General features: G+C 39.0%; 2 protein-coding genes across 4 annotated transcripts; both read left to right on the forward strand.

The window, feature by feature from the left end:
• The first annotated feature begins 626 nt into the window (after positions 1-626).
• LOC115563804 (short stature homeobox protein 2) lies at positions 627-10,920 on the forward strand. Of its 2 annotated transcripts, XM_089258326.1 has the most exons (6): positions 627-1,191; positions 1,531-1,704; positions 2,644-2,972; positions 5,714-5,771; positions 10,192-10,493; positions 10,556-10,920. In XM_089258326.1, the coding sequence occupies exons 1-6, from the start codon at positions 768-770 to the stop codon at positions 10,730-10,732; spliced, it is 1,464 nt and encodes a 487-aa protein (XP_089114452.1). In that variant the 5' UTR covers positions 627-767; the 3' UTR covers positions 10,733-10,920. The 2 variants fall into 2 exon arrangements, with proteins under 2 accessions (XP_089114452.1, XP_089114451.1); XM_089258325.1 differs by lacking the exon at positions 627-1,191 and having other exon boundaries at positions 1,536-1,704; positions 2,650-2,972.
• A 500-nt stretch (positions 10,921-11,420) lies between these two features.
• Positions 11,421-20,829, forward strand: Dlg5 (MAGUK family member discs large 5). 2 transcript variants are annotated; one of them, XM_030384185.2, is made up of 10 exons: positions 11,421-11,723; positions 13,091-13,198; positions 13,263-17,297; positions 17,355-17,726; positions 18,481-18,735; positions 18,802-19,021; positions 19,082-19,320; positions 19,383-19,612; positions 19,667-19,883; positions 19,953-20,829. In XM_030384185.2, the coding sequence occupies exons 2-10, from the start codon at positions 13,144-13,146 to the stop codon at positions 20,054-20,056; spliced, it is 5,727 nt and encodes a 1,908-aa protein (XP_030240045.1). In that variant the 5' UTR covers positions 11,421-11,723; positions 13,091-13,143; the 3' UTR covers positions 20,057-20,829. The 2 variants fall into 2 exon arrangements, with proteins under 2 accessions (XP_030240045.1, XP_030240046.1); XM_030384186.2 differs by having other exon boundaries at positions 11,421-11,661.
• Positions 20,830-20,919: the final 90 nt, after the last annotated feature.

Genomic DNA, 20,919 nt, shown 5'->3' on the forward strand with positions numbered 1-20,919 from the left:
GGAGCAACACCTTCCACTCCACGGCTCTACGGCTCTTTAGGGGTTGTTCCGAATGCTCGATAAAGAGCGAGGCCAAAAGTGAGCGAGCAGAATTACTCAATGAGCATTGAGGGGAGAAACTTCGTCACTTAACTGGGAAATAAAAATATATGTACATATGAAATTACATTTAATATAAATATTTAAAAAAATAAATAAATTAGAATTATAAAACTGATAGTTATTTGATTAAATTTCCACTGCCTAACTACTATAATTACTATACATATATTAATTAATAAATATATTTATGAATATTTGTACTAAATTTCTGCGTAATTAGCATAAAACAATTCAAATCTGTTAATTAAACTACAATTAACTAATTATTTAAATATGTGCCAAATCTGAAATGCTTGTTGATCTGAGGCATCTCTATGTATGTGTGAGTGTGTGTGCTTCTGTGTTTGTGTGTGTGCTTTGCTCTCTCCCAGTGGGGACGAAAGGTGGAAGAAGCAGAAGCTGAATGCCATGCGCAGCCGTTAAGAGTAACTGCGAAAAAAAATCAAATAAAATCAACGTAGAGAGAACGATTTTAGCTCTACATAAGTTTTTTTATTTGAATTGGAATGGAACTGTATGGGGACCTGTAATGCCATTGGCGTTTCCTGCGAAGTAGTCGAGCGTTTTATTTTGTAAGAGCAACTATGATGCTTCGGAGTGAAAGTGCTGTGAAGAAGATTTCAATATTGAATAAAAAACATAATTTGTAATTATAGTGAGCCAGCATGGAGCAATTAGCGCAGTTTGTAAATAAATCATTTGAGTTCAATTTAACTAATAATCGAGTCAACCATTTGTTCAACTCGATGACAAGTGCGCGCATCCATAAACTGGCCGACGCCACAACAACGGCAACAAAGTCCATAGTAGTGAGCCCGAACGGACTGGGCCGTGTATCTGTTGATAACTGTGCTAACGGTGAAGAGTCCATGGACATTGATATCACCGATATTTCGGTAGCCGAAGAGAATAGCTCGGAGGATGATACAAGTCTACCCAAGCCCCTGTCTCTGGTCAAAATCCGTACGCTTCAACAGCAATCGATTGCACCTATTTCGGATAATGAAGAGCTCCGTAAGACTGATCCTGCCCCAAAGCCTAAGAACTGGTTGATTTCCGATCTATTGGTATCGGATACACAATCAGAAGGTAAGTCTATTTGCCTAATTACTTAAACACTTAAACTATAAATGCTGACATATGACAACTTCATGTGGAATTTAAAAAGGGAAAAGTTTAGAAATGATATACTGTAGAACTACTTATTTTTGTTAAACTACTGTAAAATATAAAGGAGCATAACTTTCTTGGACCACAATATGGTATATATTTAAACATGTTTATCTATATACCTTTCCCACAACGAAGGCAAGTTTGCCTGTTGGGGATTTTTCATATGGTATATATAAATATGTGTCTTACCTATCAACCACATCCCAAGAATATAATTTTTAGGTCCCGTTTAATTGCAATTTCATATAATTTCAGAAAAGTGTGAAAAGACATCTTCCCGTTTCGATGATTCGACTGCATGTATCTCTAGCACGGCGAATAGCTCGAAACTGAATGGTGACCTGATCGTAAAATTTCAAGATGCGGATAGCAAAACCAGCAGCAAGTGCATGAATAATATGCAAGTTCCTGACATCGAGAGCGCATCAAGTAAATATAAAAAAAAAAAACGTAAATAGAAAAAAAAAAAAAACAACAATAGAGGAATGTTCTTCTCCCGCGTTAAAAAAACATCAAAATTTATAGTGAAACTCATTTTTGCCAATGGTTATAAGAAATATGCTACGTATTTCCTATTTAAAACAGATCTGTCTTTACAATAGTATTTATTTTCTATAGACTATATTAAGATTCCTGGTTTCCCATGCCTTCTGAATTCTGCCATCGAGTTTTATAAGTTCTATTGCTTATACATATAGTTTTATTGCCTCCAACTGGAGAGTGTAATCATATAAACAATTTTCATCTGGGTCTACATTTCCAATTCGATGTCCATATTTTTTGTTAATTTGGTAAAGAATGGAATAATTAAACATTTCTGCAATAGCCCAGTATTGACAATATATTCAGTATTTAAATTTCAAATACACATAATAAAACAAATATGTGGTAAATCGAATATTCCCTTTTTGATTGACTCTTTGACTATTGAGCAGGAGATAAGAGGAGAGGTTAGAGAAATCTAATATGTATGAGATCAGAAAAGTTCGTGATGTAATAGTGATATACTAAAACTGGTTATATATGCAATTTATAATGTAGGAGCTAACCGAAATTCTTAAACTGTATACAAAAATCGCATTAATATAATTATTGTGTGTGATAGTATAAAAGTTCTACAAAGTACTATACAAAACATAAGTATATGGAATCGGAATAAAAAGGAAACATTATACAACTGTTAAACGGAGCTTGAAATACTATTAGAATACACAATATACACATTCTAATGTACACACGTGAATATATATGTGTACTGTTAGTGTTCATTTTGACTCAGCATATACAACACATATATTTTTTTAAATATTTATACTAAGAAATAAGTAACCAGCTCTACATACTTATCATTCACTTTCCTTGCAAAAGCAACAGAAACGAAAACATCTGCAACAATCAATATTAATATCAATGAATGCTCCAATGATAGCAATTCCCCGGAGCTATCGTTGCATAAGGTGGTCAGCTCGGAGAAGTCTATATCTATATCGCCGGAGCCGCAGTCAAACATAGGAGACACAAATATTGCCCGCATGGAACACTCTGGACTCAGCAGCAAACAGCGAAGATCGCGCACAAATTTTACGCTTGAGCAGCTCAATGAACTGGAGCGGCTTTTCGAAGAGACCCATTACCCAGATGCCTTTATGCGGGAGGAGCTGAGTCAGCGCTTGGGACTGAGCGAAGCCCGAGTACAGGTAAGAGGCAGCAAATAAGGATGAGAAAATCAGGTGTAACTGACTATCTACTAGTCGACTTATACAAGAAATCAATGGCATTTGATATGCAACAAAATATAGGCCATGGGTATTCAATGTCCTGGAAAATAGAGACAAGTCTATTTAAAAACTTCCTGACTCTTCCACGGAGTGGTATTTCAATGATTACTCGCTTACTTTCTGCTTACACAAAAAACAACACATCTAGTTCTGGCTAGATCTAGCCTATTTGAAAGTGGCCTAGCTGATTGATAATAAGCCCATTGTATATACAAGTATATACACATGAATTCGCACGCACGTATAAGCCCGCGCTCTGCTAACTTGGCAATAGTATGAGAATTTATTGATGAATAATTTCTTTTGTGGACATACAATCTTAATGAAACTTTCAGAGCGTAATCAGATGGTTAAAATGTGCTTACATTCTAAAGTACTTAAAATACGTTTTTTACAAATTTGCGGCGAAGGAGTCATTGTATCAAAAGTCTGTAATATGTAAATATGTATAGACACAATAAAGCTGGCATTTCTAGGTCTAAGAGTGTTCAAATTAGACTGAAAAAAAAAAAAACAAAATAAATTATTCGATTTATCTTGACTAAAAAATTATCTGATGAGTTATCAAAATATATGCAAAACATACAAGATCATGAAATCTTGGCATTCATACTTACAGACGGACAGACGGACAGGGCTATATCGACTATGGGGTCTACTATGCTACCTTCTGCCTGTTATATACTTTTCCGGGTATAAAAAACGAAAATAACCGCTGTCTATGATTTCTAATAATTATATATGTTAATGTATGTAAGATATTTAACAAATCAACATATACATAGCCCTATAAAGCGTGTGCTCTTGAGCAGCGTAATAAGGTAATCTATGAGTGCCGATTTTCCTATACTGTAAAATCCAGTTATAACCACGATCAAAGGCCCGCAATAACCGTATAAGTTTGCCCATATAAGTTTGTTTGGGGACCAGAACTTTTGACGCGCCAACCGTAGAAACGCTATATGCGGAGTCGTTATAACTCGATTGTACTGTATGTGTTGGTCTGTCTGTATATCATCGTCTGTCCCAGAAGTGAAAGTTATCTACATGTATGCAGCGGAATTCATTTGGTATATATGTTTATGTATTTAAGTAAAGCGAGACTAGATAGCTTCCAGCATGTTCCCAATGCATTGACCATTTAAGCCACGACTGAAATGACTCTTACCCGGCGTCGGGCTTAAGTGAAAGTTGCCCTATATAGGGTCAGCAGCTGCAGCATTTCTTCAGGCGACCAGAAAATAATCGATCTGCGGATGTAATATACGGATTCGAAAAGGAATTAAATTCAATTAAATATTCATATTTGATTATTATATTATTCCCTGATTACTCATTTTGGGTTCAGGGTATAAAAATTCAGAATAAGTTATTTTTATAGTAACAAGTAAGAAAGCTCTAGTCGAGACTGCTCGACTACGAGATCCCCTGAACCCTCCAAGCAACTGATATTTCAATAATAATTCGGACACACACACGCATACAAACAAACACACGCACACACGCATATACATGCGCTGCCAGTGTTGGCGATATTATGAGAACTTATTTGTTGAATAATTTAATTTCTGGATGTACGGTCGTAATCATAATGTTTAAATGTATGTGTATACCGAAGCACAAGTCTGTAGTATTTGATATACGACTTTTACAAAGATGATGGTGAGGGGTTAGATATAGGATATGCAGAGCACTATTTCGTTGTATTTTAACTTCGTTTAATTTTTAAAATGACAACTCGAATAAAAGTGCTGATGACGCGCCCGTATTAACATTCTACATAACCTTTCTCCTTTCATTCCTTCAAGGAGAGTATTAAGAACTGTCATCAAACATTTTTGGACTGTATATGTATATAATGATTAATATGCAGAAGTTAGCCAACAGCCTGGGCACAAATTGAAATACAATTGATATTCATTATAACGGTGATTTCCACTCTATACCAAGAGTAAGTTATGTAACAAAACTTGTCTTTGCAACCACCAGAGTTACGAAGAGAAAGATATGGGGTGTTAAGTGGTTTACGCCGCCCTTCGTTACATTTATACGGAAGTAAGAGATTCGTAGTAACAACAGGGGGCCGATTACAAGTTAAATGCTCAATCAGGGCGACTCTTAATGGACCGCTGTGTGGTAATATATGAACCAGCTACTGGTTCCTCCAGAAAGTACTATAAATTACAAATCTCGTCCTACACACGACAATTTACAATCAATTTATTCTAACTAATGAAAATGAGCAATGCCTACACTTAGAGCTCGTTAGAGTTTTGGTGGGTCTTCCACAAATGGACTTTCGATTAATGTTTGGCTAGTTTCAGATATTATAGTGGGGTAAAAGCTCTTAATTCATTTGACGGAAATTTATGAGTCAGGATTTGGAGATATGTATAAAGCAAATAAATATAAATAAATATACAAGTATTTCAATAATTATAAGGTGCTATTTCATTTGAGACTAGTTTTTTCTCCACTGATATTTTAAACGGATATTATTTTTATATTATTGTTAATTGTCATCATTATTTTGAATATTTTAAACTTAAACATATTTTTTAATTATTTAATACTGTCATGGAAAACACACCACTATTGATCTATATGCATTTTCTTTATTTCGTTTCCAACTTCGAATTAATTGTTCTATATTTTTGCAGGTTTGGTTTCAAAATAGAAGAGCGAAATGTCGAAAACACGAAAATCAAATGCATAAGGGTAAGTGTTGTATCATTATACCCTGAACCCATTGAACAGTGGAAATTAGATTACAATGGTTTTGTTGAAATGTATGCAACAGACAGAAGGAGGCGTGTCGGACTCCACAAGTATATATGTATATTCTTGATCAGGGCGACGAGCTAAGTCGATTTAACCCTGTCCGTCTGTCTGTCCGTATGTTTGAACGCGCCAACCGTAGAAGGTATAAGAGCTAGAGACTTGAAATCAGTTTTCAAATGTCCGTTTATACAGCGCGAAAGTCGAGTTTATCTTCAAAAATCAAGAACTGTTCTTGTTATTTAGTTATCCATTAAAACCCTTATCGAAAATCAGTAATAAATTTATATCTGCTACATCTTTAAAGCTGGAGTCGCCAATTTCGTTATAACTTGCCCCCTTCCCTATATCCTACATCCTATATCCTATATCCTTCCTCACCCATACGTTTGTAAAAGGCGTATTTCAAATACTAGAGACTTAAGTTAATTAAGTTCCTATAAGCCCACACTGCGTAAGCAGAAAGACGAAAGGAATAATTGAAATATTAGTTGTTCGAAGGGTTCATCCTTAAATGAGTTTATCTTTCAAATAATATAACTATATAATCAGTCAAATAATATAAATCTTTAATTTCCAATGAAAGCCAAGAAAGAAATCGGGTGTAGCCAACTGCATAAAGCTCTTGCACATGCCAAAATAAACCAAATTGATTGCAAAATTGATATTTAGGTACTCCTCTTACTCATATAATCTAAAAAGTTTTGAATCTGTAAGTCTAGAATAGACTTTGTGTGGTTTGCTCTCTTTTCCCTTAAATATATTTTAGTATATATGTAATAAATAGAAATTTATTCACCAGTAGCTTCCACTTCCTCCTATTTGAGAGAAAAATAGACAAAAATTATACATTTTGGCATAGTCATTATTATACATGAAAAGCGTAGTAAAGAATTGAGTTCTAGGTATCAAATCTCTGTATTTATTGTAGGGCTAGTGCTTAAATGTGCAGTGAGTTCTTAATATTAGACAAATCTATGTGAATATATATAACCTAGTCAATCTGTAATTGTAGTGAGTAGTTAAGTTTTGATAATATCCCAAAAAAAATCACTATGTAAAGCACATCAAATATAAAATGTTTATTTAATTTCAAAACCCAAGTCGACGTCTACATAAATAAATAAACTATTAAATACCTGATACGAAACTCTGCAAAAATAATGCATATACCCTTTTCATTTCATAACCGGGTAGACCATACAGAAAATTTGTATGTAATCAAACTTAAAATTAAAAATATTGCTTAATATCTGAAACTCGCATCTGCTGTGATTTTTCGAATATCGCAACAAAATACGTATCCCCCTCTTGTATATATGTGCCATATCTATGTATATACAGCCACGGCCTGGTGACAGCGACACAAATCATTGCCAACTTAATCAAATTAAATATTCCGGCCGTAAAAGTGGAAAATAAAAATGTTATCCGTGCTGAGTTGAGCGGAGGGGAGAGGAGCAACGGCCCGGTTGAGGGGGCGTTGATGAATGAACGGGAAGGAAGCAATCAGAGAGAGGGAGAGAAAGAGAGACAGAGAAAGAGAGAGAGAGAGATAGAAGAGGGTGAAGGTTTTGATATATTAATGATGATACATTTGAATAAACTGCGAAACCATGACATATTGTGTTAAACAGTTGGTTAAATATTTTCAGAGAGGGTACATGGTACATTAAGACAACTGCGGCATTACACAGTTAAGCTGTAAACTTTCAACATTTACTTAACTAATTGCCGTGTTCTTTTAAATTTGCATAAATTCAAATCAACTCCGTGTTCGATATAACGACGAGGAAGGATTGTGGCTTAGCACGGCATTAACGAACGTAAGGAGGGCGCAAATAGAAATTAGAGAGAAAACGTAAAAGTGGAAAAGTTTTGGGCTTGAGGCCGGGCAGCTTCTTGATATAGAAAATCCCTACACACTTAAAATTATTAAATTGACGTAAATTAAATTTACATATTGCCTTCTCGCTCTTTTCTTCAGCTCTACATTGCAGTATCCTGCTGCTCTGGCAGTATGATATCTATTAATTATGACTTTATGAATTTGGCTACAGAGCACACGACGGGGACTCCGCTCTGAGACTCATTTATGGTTGAGCAAGAGGCAAACTTCGTTGTGCCATAACAATTATTGGATACTGCTACAATGTTTTAAGTCTTTAAAGATATTGAGCTGAGGGGGCTCTTATGTGGCAGTATGTACTTATCTTTTTAAATGAATAAAGGTTGTACAAGGAAGACTTTATTTACCTGTAGCTTTAACGAAACCCGTAAAAGTTTGCCTAAAAATGGAAATTCGATTGGCAAATTCTGGGCTGAAAATCAGCTGGGGTTAAAGCTTAGGATTGTAAAACACTGGGTAATGCCAAGATACATTTTAAGTTGCTTTAAACAAACTTTGATTTTTATATATGTAACTTCAGATATTTGTACTCTGCGCCGATCAGAATTGTGACGTCTCGCAAAGTAAAGATTTGGGAACTATAGATTCATTTGACTTCCTTTTTTTATTAAAACGTATACAGATATTTTGAAAACAAATACTGTAAAATCTATAGTCGCTTAAAAGTTCTCTGTCAAGCTTCAAGAGTGTAATCTGTATGTAATATGGGACTACATGTATAATAGGACTACTTTGCCTTAGTAGCACATAATTCCAACATCCACTTATACTATATTATTATTTATTATTATTATGATTTTCTTTTAGTTATATTTCATAGCAGCACGAAAAACTTCCATGCATGTTAAGAAATAGCATCAGGTCCTACAATATATCAAGTATTCAGTTTGCTCGAGTTTAACTAAAGTGCATGGGCTTGGACATAAATTGCTGAATGAAATGGATTTGTTGGAGGGGAAGGGACGTGGTGGCTAGAAGGCCGTGGTAGCAAAAATAAAGTAATCAAATTAAAATTCGAATAAAAAAACACACACACACAACCTTTTTCATACGGAGTAAGGAATCGTTTTATGGACTTATATCAATTCTCAGACTTTTTATCGCCCCAAAAGCAAAACACTGCATAAATGACGAGGCCAACCTGGTCTTGGCCTTGTACTCCCTGGAGTGTCATTTTGATATGTGTCCGTCTGGCCTTGGTCGAGTGCTGGGGGCGACCCCAGCATCACCAGCACCAGCAGCAGATTGTGGCAGCAGTAAGTGCGAGAGAATCCGCCGAATCCAGCCCTCGACTCAGCTCAGTTCAGCTCGAGGGTGTTTTCATGGCAATAAATTAGAAAATGAATTCAATTACTTGTCACGAATTTTTGTACCGATTTGCCAAATTGGGATGTTCATTTGTATTTATGTACTTGTATTAAGGTATGTCCTTATGTAAATTATTTACACATAGAATCAGACTTACTCAAGCAGAGAAGGGAAACAGGAAATGCAATTAGGGACTGGGTCGAAACAAGCGAATCAACATATTGTGCGGAATATTAAGCACCATGGGAATGCATTCACCTCATTCACACTGAGTGATAACGCTAAACATGCCTTACGAATTTTAAACTATGTTACAAATGGTAGTTCAAAAGACAAGGTTATCTTACTAATGTTAAAGGATATTAATATTTAAAAATTCGAGTAAAATGTTGTTTCTAATGGTAAAAGGTATATGCCCTATATATTATTGCCTAAATAAGTGTGCTATAAAAGTTCCTCAAATTAGGAATGTACCTTTCCTCTATGTTAGTTTCCGACATTAATCTTAAATTTTAATGTCGAATTATCCATAAATGCGAATTTAAATATATTTACTTTGTCTTTCGTTTTATCTTATAGCTTCAATACTATACTATATTTTATTTTGTAGCCAGTTTAGAATTAACATCAATAAGGCAAGCTACTATTATAAGTAGCTAGATAAGGCTTTTTTTTCGGAATTTCATTATCTCTCTTTTTTTTTAAGAATATATATTATTAGCAAACAGAAAAGTTGTACTTTTACCATTCTGTCTTAAAATATTTTCATAAGCTTTAAGCACCTATTGAGCATAAGATGAATAAAATATGTATGTTGTATAAAATCATCATACATCTGTGTACATAAAATTTATAAATTTAGATTGATAGATTAATGTTTATTTCTCCCTTAAATACACGATAATACAAACGTCCATTCGTGATCTTATGAATTTGAAAAGAAAAACTATACCTTTCAAAGTTGTAGAGATAATACTATTATGGCTTAAATAATTTTGCACGCACGAAGAACCGTTTTGCCGTCGGTTTCGCCTGAGTGGAACGTTAATCGTTTAAAATGAATATTCCGCCTTTATATGCTAATATAATATAAGATAAAGCTGTTATATATTCATTTCTCATTAAAACACTGGTGTATTTCAGGAATTTTATTGAGCAGTCGAAGTCCGCCGGTGTCGACGCCGCTCGAGCCTTGTCGTGTTGCACCTTATGTTAACTTAGCCAATATCCGCAACACCAATACGGCGATGATTCCCTCATCAAATGGGCTCTGCAGTGTGCCGCAGCAAACCGGCGCCAAGAGCGCCGTCAATATAATTAATAAACGGCCTCCATCTCCTATATCCGTTGTAACGGCCGCTGCTGAACATTTTTCAGGCAGCGTTGCAGCAGCGGCTGCATTCTCCGCCTTCGATCCAGCTATACTCTCAGCTGCAGCTCATCAGGTAAATTGAGCGTATTATAATTAAAATTATATTTTGTTAAATCTATTTGTATACCTTTTTAGTATGCAGCGGCAATAAACAATAGAAGTAGACCCGCTGGACTTTTTCCGTTGCCGCAATATCCACTTCACTTGGCTGCCTTTGCTGCAGCGCACAAAAATTCTAGCATAGCGGATTTACGCATGAAAGCGAAAAAGCATTCGGAATCGTTGGGGCTTGAAGCAGATATAGTTATTTAGTACATAATTTTGTGTATTTAAATTAGGCTTAGATTAGTCTAAAGTTGTCTATTTTAAGACAATTTACTATTTACATATACATACTGATATTTGAAAGAAAAATTACAATAACTACATTTAACACCATTAACATATATATACTATCTATATGTTTCAATAAATAAATGCTTAGTTGTCTTGTTTTTTAATCTGCCTAATGTATTCAAAATCGAGTCAAAAAAAAATGTACTACCACTGACCACTGTCTGGTCAGTGGTACTACGATTAGTAATGAAAAATACCAAATGGCAACAGTTGGCACGAAAAATACCAAATGGCAACAGTTGGCACGAAAATACTTTTTTTTTAACAGAAAACCATTCTGTTAACGGGCGGAGCAGTCATCACTGAAGATTTTTCTGTAAGTTGCGAAGCTTTTGATTGAGCCAACGAAAAAATTGTTCGACAGAAGCAAACAATAATAATCAATTTACTGTTTTTCTATATGCAGCAACAAAAATCAAATTAAAGTTAAATTATAGGTGTTAAACCGAAATTCATTTGATATAAACAATAAGCATGGCTTTTAATCTTTTACGTCAATCATTTATATATCTTATTAACATTTCACGGAATACCCCAAACTTCATACATATATGAGCTATGGCTTAAATGAATTGGTATTTTTGTGATTCGTAGATGAATCGTATATCAGTATTTCAGTTTTGAGAGATACGGTCGCACTGCAACTTTCGCAGTGAAATTTTTTTTATTTTTATTTAATATTTCTTTTCGTTGAAATAAATTACTTAATTTTAAATACAATATCAGTCTAATTAAGTAATGTGAATGTGGCAGCTAAATAAATAAAAATAACCATGAACAGAAAGTGATAAGAGTCGAGCCAACAGGCCGCTTAATCGGCCACCAAGATCCGATCTCCACCTAAAGTAATGAAACGAACATAGAGTGAAAATAAAGAAGTGACGTTTGCACTGTCTAAAATCTGAAGGTTGTTTTTTACGTTTTTTTCTTTTGTTTTTTGTTTTGTGATTTCTAATTTATTTTTCAAGATAATTTTCATCAACATATGTTGTGGGTGTGAAGGTGTGTGTGTGGCAAAGCAAAAGTCTATTTTTTTTCTTTCAGAGTTTGACCTTTAGTCTATTTAATATCCTGACTCCCCTTTTTTCAATTTTTAAATATTGAAATATACGTAAATGGTAAACTTGCCAGTTGCGCATTCGCATCCTTAACGTTAAGTCTAGCACAGGCGCTGAAATGGGGTGTAGTTCGTTTTCATTCATTTGTTGCGTTTGCGTATGCGGCTGTGTGTGTGTTTCAACATATTTACTTGCATACATACATGTACATGAAAACGAATATTCATATATGCATTCATATACACACACGTATATGTACGTCCATATGGTTTATTCCATAACGCTCACTCCAATTGGCGAAATTTCCTGATGTGTGTCTCTTTCTCTTTCTCTGACTCTCATATTTTTCCCTTTTTCTATTACACAGCAACTTTTTCTCTTTGATTGGGAGTGCACGTAGTGCGTTTAATTTACACTTTCTGCTTGGCTGACTCAATTAATTCTTTTAGTTAGTTACTGTCGTCGCTCTCCCACTTTCTGTGCTTACTTACGAGATACACCGCGCATTCAATTTGCGCAACAACAACAGCAGTAGCAACAACAACAGTTAGCGATATTAGAGTCATTAGCCTTTTAAAAGCTTAACTAGCTTTGTAGCTAGTTTAAAGCTTCTGCTATTCCATTAAGTCTTCAGTTTGCATAGTCTTTCGCTTTTTACTATCCGTTGTAACCGGAAATTTCATTGTTTTATAATCATGAAATTATTAAATAAGAGCACATTTTAAAAAATTAAATATAAATATGTTTCATCCACAATCAATATACATATAATATATTAAAAGGAGTATAATTAATATAGTTAATCATTAAAATTAAAAACCAATTTTAATAGACAGGATGAACAGGATAGGTTAATAGAAATGATAAAATATAAAATAAAATTCTGTTGACTCAAAAACAAAAAAAATAATAAATGAGAATATTAATATTAATAATAATGATAATAATAAAAAATAAATCAAAAAATAAAATAAAATAAAAATAAATATAATATTTTATAAGAAAATAAAATATTAGTATACATATCTATTCAAATGAACAGGATAAATGCGCATTATAATTGACAACAAATCAAATTAAATATTTAGTATCCATAAGCATTTTTTAAATTACAAATTTAAAAAAAAGACTAAAAATATATGTTGTATATCTTCGCAGTAGATTTAAGATTAAGTAAATTAGAATTTATTTTAATTGATTTAGTTTTTGTTTTCAGCTTATTTTCAAATCTGATTACTGCATATTGGAAAAAAGAAAAATGATATTGTGATGGCGAAAATGGCATCTGGTGACCTTTCGTTGACCAGCACAAGCAGTCAAGAAGGTGGGTTTACAGGATTATTTAAAATTTTAGTTAAATTTGTTTATTTGATTCACTATAATTCCAGAAGAAAGTTCGGAATATGTGGGCTATGATAATACACTGCGGCCACCTTCCAATTCAAGCGGTAGCACAACGGCCGCCAATATGGCCAACAACAATGGGCCAACAAAGGTGGTCAACAACGTAGGCGGTGGTGGAGGAGTTGGTGGCAACGGAAAGAAATACGAACTACTGCAGTCGCAGTACGAGTCGGCGATGTGTGACCTAACCACGCTGCGGCATCAGCATTCAAACTCGGAGCGGCGTTGTGATGAGCTCGCCACACAGCTAAATCTCTATCAGGAGCACTACATGGCCGACCGCAACAAGTATACGGATATTGTGGCCGAGAGCGCGCGTTTGAAGCACAAATTGATGCTGCTCGAGAATCAGAATCAAAACAGTGGAAATCCCTCAGCCTCGCAGCCGTCGACGCCCGGCAGCAATGCGTTTTATTACGGTAAAATGCTAACGCCCTGCGATGGCAGCTGCAACAGCAGCGAGAAGCTGGCCGAAATGAAGAAGGAACGCAATTTGATAGCTATGGAGCGAGAGAAGTACAAGAAATCCTACATTGAGTTGGAGAAGGAGCGCAACTTCTATCGTGAACGAGGCGAAGAGAATCAAACCTTAAAAGTTCTGCTGTCCAAGGAGACGAAGCACGTCGTTTCGCTGACAGAAGAACTCAATCAGCTCCTCTCTGAAAAGGATAATGTGCTGCAGGAGCATCAAAAGATGTCGGATGACCTGGCGCTGGCCAACAAAGAGATCGATCGTCTCAAGAAAGATGAGCTCGTATACAAGAGCGAATTGAAAGCGTTGCAGCTGGCAAACGCCGAGCACAAGAAAAGAGATCTCCTTAAGTCCCGTGAAAGCAGTTGGTCCAAGGAGTTCAGCAATGACAGCAAGGAGGAGTTGGAAAAGCTGCGCAAGAGCCTAGACAAGGCTCAATCTGAAGTCGAGCGCGCACTGCAAGACGCGGAAGAGGCGAAACGCGTGCGAGACTGGGCCATCTCACAACGGGAGAAGATCGTCCAGGAGCGTGACTCGGTGAAGACGCTCTGCGATAATCTGCGCAAGGAGCGTGACAAGGCCATATCCGATTTGCTAATGGCCATACGCGACAGTGAGAAGATCAAGAAGCAAAAGGACGAGGCCCAGAAAAAAATCGATGCGCTCAAGGAGCAGCTGGAGAGCCAGACAATATCGACACCAGCGACACCCTTTGACAGTGCATCGCGTCGCAGCTTTCGCCTGAGCAGCTTTGAGAGCGGCGAAGACCTTCTGGAAATCGAATTGTGCAACTACCACGACTCGGATTTGGGCATCATCCTCGATGACAGCAACAAGCGTCAGCTGGTCTGCGGAGTCACCAATAGCTCGTCGGCGTTTGGCAAGCTGAAAATCAATGATGTTATCTGCAAGGTGAACGACCTGGAGTGTCAGGGCCTGTCGAAGCGCATGGTCCTCGACGAGATACGCGCCTGTGCGCCCCGCTGCCTTTTGCTCGTCTCCCGCACTCGACACAGCAAGAGGCACTCGTACGCCGTGCAGCTGAAGTCAAACGGCCGGGATGCCATCGGACTGCAGCTGGATATGGGCGTGTTCATAGCCAAGATCGAACCCAACTCGCTGGCCTTCTATGAGCCCGAGCTGGATGTGGGGGATCGCGTGCTGAGTATTAATAACAAGTCAATGGACTCGCTGCAATCCATCGATGAGGTGATGCAGCTGCTCAACACCGACACAGTCAACATATTCGCCCTGAAGTATGTGCCGGAGCAGCAGTCGGACGCCCAATGCCGCATGACCAGCTCGTCGGCGCAGACAGACAGCTCCATTGACTCCATGCTGCAGTTGAATAGCAGCAGCGGAGTGGCTAGCGGCAGTGGCAGTGGCGGTGGCAGTGGCGCCGCCAAACATCCGTCCAAATTCGCAGACTTTCTACGCAAACTGAAGTTCAGTAAACCGGGCACGGCCGACGACAGCTTCGAGCAGGAGCACGACGTGGCCATTGCAGCGCTAGACTCGGTGCTGAGCGAGAACAGCTCGGAGAAGAGCAAAGAGAATCTCTTCAAGCGCCACAAGCGCGGCAAAAAGGGCGAAAAGGAGGCTAAAAGCATGGGTACCTGGCCCCGCACCAACATCTCGCACGACAACCCCACGGGCACCATTGTGCAACGCGGGGGCGAGAAGAAGCGTGCGCTGATGTCGCTCTTCACTGCCGGGCCCATCAATGTGGACAAGGACGACGATGTCGTCGAGCAGGCGGAGTCGAAGCCGCAAATGCAGCTGCAGGAGCTGTCACCGCCGCCGCTGCCGCCGCAGTTGTCGAAGCCGCGCAATCTGAATGGCGGCGCGATCAAAACGCATCCCAATCGCAACTCAAATCCCGTTAGCAACGTGGCCTCCACACTATTTCAGCCCGGCAATGTGGGTGTTACCTATCCGCGGCATTCATTGTATGGGGGCGTGGTCGCCACATCGCCGGAGGAGAAGCAGTCGCCGATGCAGCGACCCGCACCGCTGATGGGTGCCAATGCCCGGGTGAAGCTGCACGGGCAAGAGCGCTCTATCCGCTCGCACAACCCACACCGGTTCTCGCTGAATATTCCGCCCAGCGGCGGGGATTTCTACCAGCCCAAGACGAGCGGCCAGCAGGCACAGCAGCAGGTCGTCCCGGCGGTGGCTGCCGGAGAGTTTCCGACCCGCAAGCAACAGATGTTCGACATGTTTCAGCAGCCGGCGCCACCACTGCCCCTCCCACTGCCCAAGGTGAACGCCACATTCATGCCGGTCCACCCGCCACCTCGTGTGTCGGGCGGCAGTGGCTCGGCTGGCTCCAGTTCGGGCGGACCCGTGGACATCATCTCGCTCAAGTCACAAAACTCGATTGAGTCCATGCTGTCGGCTAAGAGTCCGCCGATAAGCGAGTGCAACGTCTATAGAAAGCGCAATGTGCCGCCGATGCCTCCGAAGCACGTGCCCAAGTATCCCAGCGATAGCGAGAGCATTGGCTCCGGCATTCTCGTTTCCGGCGGACACAACTATTTGCCGTCGCATCAGGCGCACATGGGTACGGTGGGCAATCGACACACGCAACTCTTTCCCAGTTTTCAGCCCAGCAGTCATGGACAGCGCTACATGCGACGCTCCAGTCCCCTGACGCTGCCCTCGCCGCCGCCGTCAACGATGGCGTCGATACTGCAGCCGCCGCAGGCGGCACAGTTGGAGAATACGAGCAACAACAGCACCATTGGTATACCCACGGATCTGGACTTTGTGCCGGGTCAGCACACGCAGCAACAGCAGCAGCAGCAGCATCCACACCCACATCAGCACCTCCAGCACCCGCCTTACATGGACTACAGTCAGCCGCAGTCGCACTATCCGTACAGTCTCGCTGGCGTCGTGGGGTCGGGGAATGGCGTCATTTACGAGGGCGGAACCTTTCCGCGAAAGAAAGACAATCAGCGCCTGCGCATTCCGTCGAACCCCAGCGTGGCCAGCAACAGGCAGAACAGCAGCAGCCTGGTCAAGAACAGCTCCGGATCCATTGACCACCACTACGCCACCAGCGGCAGCACAGGGGTGCCCGTCTCGCTGATGAACTCGTCGCTGCACACCAACTATGCAGGCAATGTGAGCAGCGTCAATGGAGGCGTGGCCGGTGGAGGCGGCGGCGGAGGCAGTGGAAGGGGCTCGCCGATGCCGCAGGTCCACGTGGAGGTGCTGAGCCATGGCGGGCCGAGTGGCAGTGGCAAACGGAACTCGAACGTTGCCTCGGATTTTTTATGCCCTGGAGACCTTAGAAGAGTCACGATCGACAAGCGCGATAAGTCGCTAGGTATTACCATACAGTGCAACAACAATGGTGGCGGTATTTTCGTGTCAACTGTTGCCGACAAGAGTACCGCAATGCGTGCCGGTCTCCAGGTGGGCGATCAACTCTTGGAAGTATGTGGCATCAATATGCGTGCGGCCACCAACGAAATAGCCGCCAATGTGCTGCGACAGTGCGGTGATTCCTTCACAATGCTGGTGCAGTATAATCCAGAGAGTGAGTAAACAGAACAACCTCTATTACCTAACCATCTCTAACTGAGTTATCTTGCAGAGTTTCACACAACTGAGTACGAAGGCATACACAATCTGGAACCAGAATCTCCTCTTAATCATTCGGGCTCGCCGACCCCCAGAAATTCACCGCGACCGCCGGCTCGCAGTGTGCAGACGACATTGCCGATGCAGCCGCTGTCTCTGCTTCCGTCCGCGGTCTCCGTTACACGTGCGCCGCTCTCTCATCAGTCCATCAAGGATCAGAGCTTCACAGACAGCCTGGAGAATCAATCGGATATTAGCAGCAGCCAAGATATGCCGTCATCGGCGGCCACGACAACCACGACAACTGCCTCGGCCACTTCGACCGTTTACGACGAGGACACCAAGCTGAGTCTGCCATCGGCTGCGACATCAGTGTCGACAGAAGGTTAGTTATATTAAATATTAGTATATAAATTCGAACTTACAGTATATTAGTTAGTTGGTTAGTTAAATTGAATATAAAGTATAAATTATATATGATAAAATGGAAAGAAAAAAGTAATTGCTAATTACATATTGAGACGGACGGTTTTAGCTTCAAAAATTGTTCATTAATTGCATCAATTTTTTTGGTAAAACTAATTTTTCTTTATATGAACCTATACTGAATTGTTGTAACAGTTATGAAAAAGAAACAAAGTTATCATTCTTAAAATATTGTACAGTAAAATCTCAGTAATTGAAAATGGATAGAATTTTTTTCGATTTATCGTGATTTTCGATTTAGCAGGGCACAAATTATCGAGACTCGACTGCATTCAATTACTATTCTTAATTGGCTATATATTATCATTAATTACTATTGCTAACCATTATTAGTTCGTTTCCTGAAACCAATATGCGTATGATCGAACTATAAAAAAATGTATAATTATATTATTTTTAAAGTTGTGAATGAACTACAAAGATCTTAACTAAATAAGTTAGTTGAATATACCATAAACATATAGTATTATTTTCTGTTAAGTATACCCAATATTAAGTTCAAGTTAGCTGAATATACCATACTATTTTCAATGGATCGTTTAGAGAAGCCTAAATTCCCTTAATAGTATATCAGGAAATAAGATTTAAATAAGTCTTCTATAAATCAATCAATAATCAATTTTAATGCTAAATTGGAAATGTTTCGTCTTTAGGTCTGCGTTTTGTCACACTCCACATGGATAAGTCGAAGAATCTGGGCATTAAGCTCTTTGGTGGTAACAAGGTGGGAATATATGTGCACGATGTGGCACCTGGCTCTCCATCGGATCACGCCGGCATACGTAAGGGTGACCTCATATTGGAGTACAACGGTGTCGATTTGAGCGGAGTTACCGCCGAGCAGGCTGCCAATGAGATCTCGAAGCTCACGGACACCGTTACCATGCTAGTGCAGAACAAATTGCAAAGTAAGTTGTATTTTTGCATAAGCTAACTTTGCATCTCTCATAAATCATTTCGTCGTTCGTTTGAAGCACTCAAGCAAATCAAGGATAAGCCAGGCGATTCGTTTTATATACGAGTGGGGTTTGATCGTGTTGGTGAACTAAATGAGGAGGACTTGCGTTTCATCAAGGACGAGGTGCTTTATGTGGATAATACGGTGTTCAATGGAACCTTTGGTCTATGGCGCGCATGGAAATTGGATGCAATGGGGCACCGTAAGGAGTGCGGCGTCATTCCAAGTCAAATGAAGTAAGTCTTGCTTTAGACTGTTCGATGGTCCCTTATTAAGTGATGTCGTTTCTCCTGAAGGGTGGAGGAGGAGTTGCGCTCGGGCGAGGTTGTTGATTGTGATACAGGAACTGCGCGACGCGGCAGCACATCAGCACGTCGATCATTTTTTCGCCGAAAGAAAAACCAGCGAAGCTCCTCGCGCGACTCAACGGAGATAGCAAGCTTTAGCAACACGCAGCTGAGTTTTTTTCCCGACTCTGGCATTCTGAATGACGATGGTGGCGTCCTAAGCTATCAGCGGGTTGAGCTTCTAGACTGTGAGTACGAATTTGTTTTTAATGATTCTCCATATAGCTAATTTAACATCTCTTGAATACAGCACCGATACGTCGACCAGTGCTAATCATTGGACCATTGTCTGAGTGCTTGATAGATCGCTTGAAGATAGACTTTTCCAATTTATTTAAGCTGTGCGAGGTAACGACCATGGACTGTTCACAGGAAGCGATGGAGGAGGGCCTCAAAGAGAACATATTCGTAGATTATCGTCGACGTGGCAATAAGTTCGAATGCACTACCGTGGAAGCTATCAGTAATGCGTGCAAAATTGTAAGAATCTAGTGAAGGGAAATTTAGAACAAATAGATAACATATCTTATACAGGATCGCCGTCATTGCATTCTGGATGTGTCGATCTCAGCGGTGGAGCGACTGCAACGATTACAAATTTATCCGATTGTTTTGTTGCTGCGCTTCAAGTCGGCCAAACAAATTCGCGATATCCGAGACTTTGGCACCGACAAAATATCAGCCAAGGCAGCTAAGGAAATGTACGAACGGGCATTGAAACTGGAGTTTGACTACAAACAGTATATATCCGGTAAGTAATTTTTTTTTTTTTTACCTTTGACTTTGCTCAAATTAGAATTATATATTCTTCTTTATTTAGCCGTAATTCCTGGAGTCAGCATTAAGCACATGTGCACACAGATCAAGGACGCTGTTGATAAGGAGCAAGACAAACTTCTCTGGGTCCCTGTAACAAATGGCTAGCACAACTAAGCGAGTTGTGAAGTTTACATAGACTTAAGGATATATACATATATGATAATAGTATTGGAGTGCGTATTAATATTATACAAAGTTTTTGTATTCGTTTCGCTTAACATAGAGTATTCAATGTCGTCTATGCTAAACACATATTTTGCCCACATCGTTTGCAAAAGGGCGCCGTATTCTGTATTCTGTATGTTTTTTCCATGTCTGATCTAGTTTACGTAATTCTTAAATACTTGTGAAATAATTGTTGTTCGTCTGGACGAGAGTTTCAAAAATTCTCTCTGTAGGGTTTCAAATCAAATTTTGTGCAAATCTTACTCGATTCTATTGTTTAAATTATATATATTTGATTGTGTGGCAATCGAAAAATTGGCTTTATCATATTGCAACCATAATGCCTTACTTATTTCAAATACTTTTCAAGCAACTTTGAGCTTCAAAAGAAAAGAGAATAGAAAAATCAAATAAAAATGTAATATTAGGTATTCAGATTGAAATTCTTTATTCGATGAACAAAGTGGACATTGATAAAACGCTATTACTATTATTAAATCACTTAAAATGTAATTGTAAAAAACTGATACAGAAATGCCTTTAGCGAAAATGAATGCTACATAATTCAAATATACCTAAATCAGAAAGTATATTATGTAAACGTATTAAATACATTATAAACGATTTTATCCATAATATACTTACATATCTGCGTAAGAATGTTATTACGCGTATATCTATTTTTGCAATAAATATTTTTTCAAAATTGTCTATTTCGTTGCGCTTTATTTACAGTGTAAAATATATGTATATTATGGCCGCACTTAATCATAAAATGCAATACTATTAAACGTGCTCTGCGC

Source organism: Drosophila navojoa, chromosome 3 (genome assembly GCF_054131105.1).
Source record: "Drosophila navojoa isolate 15081-1374.11 chromosome 3, UAZ_NAV_1.0, whole genome shotgun sequence".
Lineage (NCBI taxonomy): Eukaryota > Metazoa > Arthropoda > Insecta > Diptera > Drosophilidae > Drosophila > Drosophila navojoa.

What these genes read in the sequence shown, in the direction of transcription:
- LOC115563804 (XM_089258326.1), top strand. Translation starts at nt 768, where the DNA reads ATGGAGCAATTAGCGCAGTTTGTAAATAAATCATTTGAGTTCAATTTA. An exon ending in TGACATCGAGAGCGCATCAA is followed by an intron (nt 1,705 to 2,643) that starts GTAAATATAAAA and finishes TCCTTGCAAAAG; the next exon opens with CAACAGAAACGAAAACATCT. An exon ending in CGAAAATCAAATGCATAAGG is followed by an intron (nt 5,772 to 10,191) that starts GTAAGTGTTGTA and finishes GGTGTATTTCAG; the next exon opens with GAATTTTATTGAGCAGTCGA.
- Dlg5 (XM_030384185.2), top strand. Translation starts at nt 13,144, where the DNA reads ATGGCGAAAATGGCATCTGGTGACCTTTCGTTGACCAGCACAAGCAGT. An exon ending in GCGGGTTGAGCTTCTAGACT is followed by an intron (nt 19,321 to 19,382) that starts GTGAGTACGAAT and finishes TCTTGAATACAG; the next exon opens with CACCGATACGTCGACCAGTG. An exon ending in CTACAAACAGTATATATCCG is followed by an intron (nt 19,884 to 19,952) that starts GTAAGTAATTTT and finishes TTCTTTATTTAG; the next exon opens with CCGTAATTCCTGGAGTCAGC.